Genomic DNA, 6,345 nt, shown 5'->3' with positions numbered 1-6,345 from the left:
GGGGGGTGCTAATCTATGATTCTTCCAACTAAACGAGTCAGCTGATGTTGAGAGAGAATTTATAAGTGGACGATTTAGTGATTTCTTGTGATAAGTAGCAAGAATAGCAATGCTATAAGCTAATGCTATTATTCGTCACAGGCGACAATCCACATCAGGTTAGCAAAATATTTGTCGTCACTATAGGTGTCACTTTAAAATCGATGATGTTCCGTAAGGGCCTACGACAGCAGACAAATAATTTTTTGCTTATTGCATTTCTTGGTGGGTTGTGGGCCAAACCTGGCGTCTTTAAATGATTGTGTACGTTATCGTCTGTGACTTACACCAAAACATTTTTTTTATAGCATACCCTAATGTTTGCCTAACCAGCAATGCGACACTACCAGAAAGCCGTGATATCTTTCGTTCCCGGAAAACAATTGCAGTTCTCACCGAATTCTTTTCTCCATTTATTGCCGATATTTCCGACCAAGTTATACTTTGAAAGATGGAGAATTGTGGTCTGGAGCCTTCCATCAGACTTGTTCTAAGCGGGGTGTTGACTCAGTTCGGCTTTTTGGTAACTGCGGTAGCCACTCCACCATCCAAGGGAACCGCGGTTCCGAACTGGCTGGACTCAAATTCACTACCACCAGTAATACGAACAGGAGCATGACGGATTGAGCGCGGTAGGCACCTGCAATACTACGCACCAGTCGAGGAGGAAAGTGACGTGAAATGGCATAACCAAGGATATGCATGGGCGCTGACCCATCGGATTAGCGTAGCTTTGCGTCAGTGGTCGTTTTATTACCTGGTACGTAAATCAATATGGCGTTGTAGTATAAGAGTATGGCAGCGGGATCGTATCCAAATCAGTTAATGTGTCAAAAGCGACAACTACAACAACTACAACAATGCGGGCCAGATGCATATACATAGACAGAATCCAGATTTTGTGTTTTTTTGCAAGTCAATTCGATCATGTATGATTTTTCCTCCGCAGCTAGATATCTCGTAAAAATCCATGCGAATGTGCCAAAATATAAATGAATTCACGTGGTATATTGTATTGCATGACTCTGTAAAACTCAACACAAGGACATGAATTAGTTGGGCTTACCGCCCATCTGTAATTAATTTAAAGCATTACCAGTAAAAATACGTAAAACACTCAAAGTAGGTATTATACTTGGTATTGCGGGTTATTATTCTAAGTGTAACAAGTAATATATAAACTTAAAGTATTCTCCGATGAGCGAAGTGAGGCGGCAACAACTGTAAAATGAATCATTCAATCTAAACAGAATCAACTTTTCACTGAGCGAAGCGGGCTTCACTTCTTCGCGGCCAACCCTAAATACCCCCGTTTGTGGGGGTACGCCTGGATTGCATGGAAATATTATATTTTTTGTTCTGGATGCCCAGAATGTACACTCTGGCGTCGGTGCAGCTTCTGCACCTGCTTCCCAGCCGCAGCATCTGCTTACTGTTTCAGTGTAGTCAACGAGTACTGCCAGAGCTCAAAACGTATGTGTACATCCATTATTTCAGCAGGTTACAAGTGTTTTGCTTCAAATAGAGCAGTATTTCTAACCTCGTTGACAAACATGCTACGCACCACTAGAATGTGCTCCACACATCAACGTGTAGTCATTAATCATGAGAACACGAGGTACGGCCGTCGGTAGATGTAAGACAATCCCCACCAACGTCACGTTGCTTTCGCCGGCTGAACAGTGGCGATTGATGGATGGTTGCCAACCCCGATGGGTAATATCGGATAAACTACGAGTGTTACAGAAAAGTTGTGAGTTATTCTAACAGGCACGCTTCTCCGGATGGGTCAACCTTCACGGATAGTTTAAATATCCATAAGGTTAGTGTATATAACAAGCCAATAAATGCGGATGCATTTGTATCGTGTTGAGACTACCTAAGTACGTAATCATAACAAAGGATTAGAACGTCGTTACAACCCCGGTAGGACTCTGGATGGATATGAAATCCAGATAAGTTATATTTTTTCGCCTTCCATGGATTTTAACGTGGTATCAAACTCCAGAGGAAAAACATTCATCATCGTATTGACTTATAAAGAAAATTATGGATTCCGTCAACCTGATGTGTTTGTATACACCTGGTCCGCAATGTCGTCGTCGTCTTCGTTGTCGTTATTATAATAATCCGGATTAGCTTCCGCTTTCCAACAGCAGCGCGGGATTTTATTTACGCGACATTCCTCAACAGGGTGCCTACGTATTCCAGGCAGTAAAAAAACTATTATCCTGAAGCTATACGGTACACTAAAAATCATATGCTAACGTCCGTGTGAATTCTGGATATCGCAGTACGGGGTCAATCTGTCGTCGATTAGTCTCTCCACGCCATTTCACCTTGCTTCCCTCCTCGACCTGTGCGTAGTGTTTCAGGTACATACCGCGCCCATTTTCATCGTTCGTCTAAAAGGTAGCAAATTTGAGTCCGGCCTGTTCGGAGCTGCTGCAGTAGAGATTTTCCTCGGAGGGTGAAGTGGCTACCGCGGTTACGAAAAATGCCGATCTGACCAAACGTTTTAGCTAGCTCAGCTTAGAACAAGTCTAGCGGCTGGTTTTAGGCTTATATTATTGATCTTTCGAATGCGAGAAATGAAGTATGCGATGAGTATTGTGATTTTTTTCCGAAACGAAAGATATCACGGATATCTGGATGTTTCGCATTGCAGATTAGGCGATGTGTCCAGTGTAATTCGCAGATGATCATTTAGTGCTTTTACTCAGCACTACCAGCCTAAATCTCCTTGTTATCTACAGCTGAGACTAAACCAGCTTCACAGCCACAGCATCTGCAAGCCGTCTGGCTCAGCGCATGATTTGGCAACAGTAGACTAGTGTAAGTGCCAAACATACACAAGATCACGTCAATAACCAGCTTCAAGTAAAACCAACACGCTCGAGTGTCTAATCTATTGCGATCTTTTCAGTTTTTTTTTTTTAAGACCACACTTTGGCGTAAGGCTATTCCAGTAAAATTATCCTAAAGTGGCATTTTCATTCTACTGAGCGAAATATGCGTCGCCCATGGCTGCCAACACGGATGCCAGCTCTTCCGGCGCGTCGAGGCTCATCCCAGCACGTGTGAACTCGTACAGTGTGCGCTTATCGCTTTTTGCAGCGCGTTGTGCCAGGTTTGACAAGTATGCACCAGTCCGACTTGACAACGCCAATTGAGAACTGCCATCAACAGACGAGCTCTGCAGTGCACGGATGCGGTATGTTTCTGGTAGTTTAAGAGGAGACATATCAGACCAGTGCAGTGCGACGTCACGGGGCCATACCGGAAAAGAATTGATGGCAGAGCGCAGTGACGAGTTACAACTGAAAGATCCGCGGAAGTGCAGACGTCGGTAGGACGTCTTGTTGCTGTAACTTTCGTTGAGACCACCGGTAGTTTGTTGGATTACAGGAAACAACGAGTAGTTCTGGGGCGGGTCTGCTAGATTATTGCAGCCAATGGCCTTGGTGACAATCCGCATTGGATCCGAAACATACGGGAACGTTGCAGCCAGCTCGACAACCTTCATACTGGATTGAAATCCCTCCGGTATTTCATATACAGGTCGTCCTCGGTGTGCTGACAACGAGAGCTCCAATACAGTGGCAACAACTCTTCCTACATCACCACAGCCCGACCGGTTCAATCCGAGCTGTAGAAACCTTGAGCTTGGCAGTGAACTCGAAGACATCGCAACCGGCACAAGCAATTGTAAAAATTCAGACAGTAGTGCTATGGACGATGCCACGTTGATTCGCTTCCTGCCCTCAACTTTCGAGCGGTCCCGGACGTTTGGCTCAGCTCGAAACACGGCGTCTAGGTCGTCGGTAGCCATCGGATAGCTCCAGTCGTTGTCAACTACCGTGATCACTGCACCTGGACACTCCTCAGCAACGTACGCCATCATCTCATGAACCAGTCCTCCCCATGACGAGTCCATATCCATAAAACTTTGCACCAATCTCAACTGGTCACACGCTACCAATAGAGTTCGCACTCGACCTTCTGCATTTTGTTGCCAATGTTCCCCCCGTTTTTTTTTAGGGCACTGCCACCAGGGCACGGTAATTAATAATTGATTTTTTCTTTCCACTAAGTTGCCAGGCGATGTGAATCGCACTGTAATGCGCCAGGCTGAATACCGAAATCCCCCCGATGGATACCGCCGAACTCACCCACTCGCACTCGCCACAGTAGAACACATTCTGGATGGTTCCAGCTAAAAAAAAAACTTGTCGAGTGAGGGACTGATTGCGAATTTCTGAAGCCCCGTTGTCGACCCAGTAGAACCAATTTAAAAGGTTCTACTTTCATGGTGTGCTCGGTACGCGAAAGCTTTGCTTCTTTTCCAGCAAGAAATCTGATAAGGCTATTTGCAGAGACTAGGAGCAGAAAATATCAATTTTGTGCTACTACCAAAGCGTGCTATTTTCACCCTAATTTATGTTGGGTTTATTTTATTGCATCGAATTGAATTTTTGAAAGGTCAGTAAATAATTGCAATAAGATATTGCAAATAATTGTTCTGGTTATTGAAATTTACCGAGCCCTGACTGCCACCCGGTTCGGGCAAAGTTTGACAAAAAGCTATGTTTTCTCCTAGAAAATAACTATGCCCTGTCTGAGAAACGTGGAGTATATTTTCCGACGGGTGAGAAATGGGGGACGTCAAATACGACGAGGCGATCCCCTCGTATGACTATGGTAAACAGATGGAACCAATCAGAATCCACATAAATGCAGTATGAACGCAATGGTACTTATACAATCGATCCTTCCCATTCCTTGACACTGCCGCCAGCAGCCATGCTTCGATGGCGTGGAGCGCCGTCGTTGAACAGGGACTGAGCGTGCTAATATGAGTGGAATACAGAGAGGAGCTCGCATCATTGCTGTCCTTCCATTCGTCGATGATGCTATTTGTTGTCGTTTCCTAGGTTCATTGTGAAGACTGTCGCTCGCATACCCTCATTTCAGCCATGTTTTACTATGAACCGGTGCGAAATCTGCCTGTAGCAATTTTACGTCTCTAGGTTGTCGCACGCCAATCGACGCTATTTTCACTGTTCTTTCGCTGCACTGGTGACAGTGCTCTTAGAAACATTTTTTTTATGAAGGCGTGACATAATAAAAATTGTATACCGCTGGGAAAACCGTATGTGATGTACACCACACTATGAAAACCCAGGATTGGTGACTGACGTTATCCGGCACCAACGTTATATTTGCATGGCTATGCCTTCGCCAGCATCTATGAGAACTCAAGGTGAAAGAATCTCCCCTGCGCGATGCCGTAGTTCGCTGTAAGTACAGCTCCACGGACAGCACAAATGGCGGCGCCGTGAGTGGCGAAATTTTTGCCATGAAGATCTCAGGCAGTTTGTTGGTTTCGGTTTAATACAAGAGCAGCTGGGTGCATCCTCGAACACATGCAATCGTCATTTTGATATGAAGACATCGTGTTGAACTATGAACAGGTACACGTACCTTACCAATATTATGGTTCCGACTTCACAATGTAGCAATCAGAGATGGAGCTCAATTCTTTTACAGCGTTATCGGATAACTTATCCCTGAACGCTCTGAAATGTGAACCCTGTATTAATAATTTCCGGCGGGGCATTTGCAACGAATTAATCGGTTGTCACGTCGCGACTTGAGGACAGGCGATGAGGTACAATGACCCTTTACTTCATAATTGTTAAATGACAACCATGTTCCACAAAAAAAAAAACGGTGACCCTTTGGTGTTTCCTGATTTCCATCGTTGGCGATTCTCGCACCCTTTGATGCGCTGCTATACGACGCTCTTGCCCTTGCCTTGCCTCCCACGAATAGTTTTTCATCTCGATCAATATCCTCATTCTCCAATTTGCCACATCAACTCAACCTCTTCAGTTCCACTTCCAGTCTTCGCGTCTCTCACTTACAAGACCCCATGGTTCGCGTTCTCAAGCCTTTCAGCGCCGTCATCGCGACTATGCTTTGTCTCGGTCTTGCTACCGCCGACACCGCCACCGTGTCGGTTGTTGGTGATGCCACCTACACGATCCCGTCGTCTCGCGGAGAAATCTGCAAGGGTACCGGTGCGTACCCGAGCGGAACGGCTTGTCCTCTGAAGGGTGACGAAGCCAGCGACGGCTGCAGGGAAGGACTGCCATCCTACGCGCATGGCAAGTGCATTGCCCCCAAGGTTGCTCAGTGTGTCCTGGTCTCGGACGATACATGGGGTTGTGCCTACCCGGGAGACGAAGACGAGGCTCCATGTGAGAGCACAAAGCAGCAGGACTATCCCAAGAAGGACTACCC

The 6,345-nt window shown here is 45.7% G+C and overlaps 2 protein-coding genes across 2 annotated transcripts in view; one reads left to right on the top strand and one right to left on the bottom strand.

Moving 5' to 3' along the window:
- Nucleotides 1-3,037: 3,037 nt before the first annotated feature.
- PPTG_13144 (hypothetical protein) lies at nt 3,038-3,982 on the bottom strand (the record flags this gene model as incomplete). Its single annotated transcript, XM_008910563.1, has 1 exon — nt 3,038-3,982. The coding sequence occupies one exon, from the start codon at nt 3,980-3,982 to the stop codon at nt 3,038-3,040; it is 945 nt and encodes a 314-aa protein (XP_008908811.1).
- Nucleotides 3,983-5,974: 1,992 nt separating this feature from the next.
- PPTG_13143 (hypothetical protein) overlaps nt 5,975-6,345 on the top strand; it is a gene marked incomplete at both ends in the record, with an annotated part of 739 nt that continues 368 nt past the window's right edge. The window contains one exon of the mRNA XM_008910562.1: nt 5,975-6,302. Coding sequence (XP_008908810.1) covers nt 5,975-6,302 — 328 coding nt within the window. The remainder of the gene's footprint in view (nt 6,303-6,345) is intronic.

The sequence above is a fragment of the Phytophthora parasitica genome (genome assembly GCF_000247585.1).
Source record: "Phytophthora parasitica INRA-310 unplaced genomic scaffold supercont2.38, whole genome shotgun sequence".
Lineage (NCBI taxonomy): Eukaryota > Oomycota > Peronosporomycetes > Peronosporales > Peronosporaceae > Phytophthora > Phytophthora nicotianae.
This window is presented reverse-complemented; position numbering and strand designations above follow the sequence as displayed.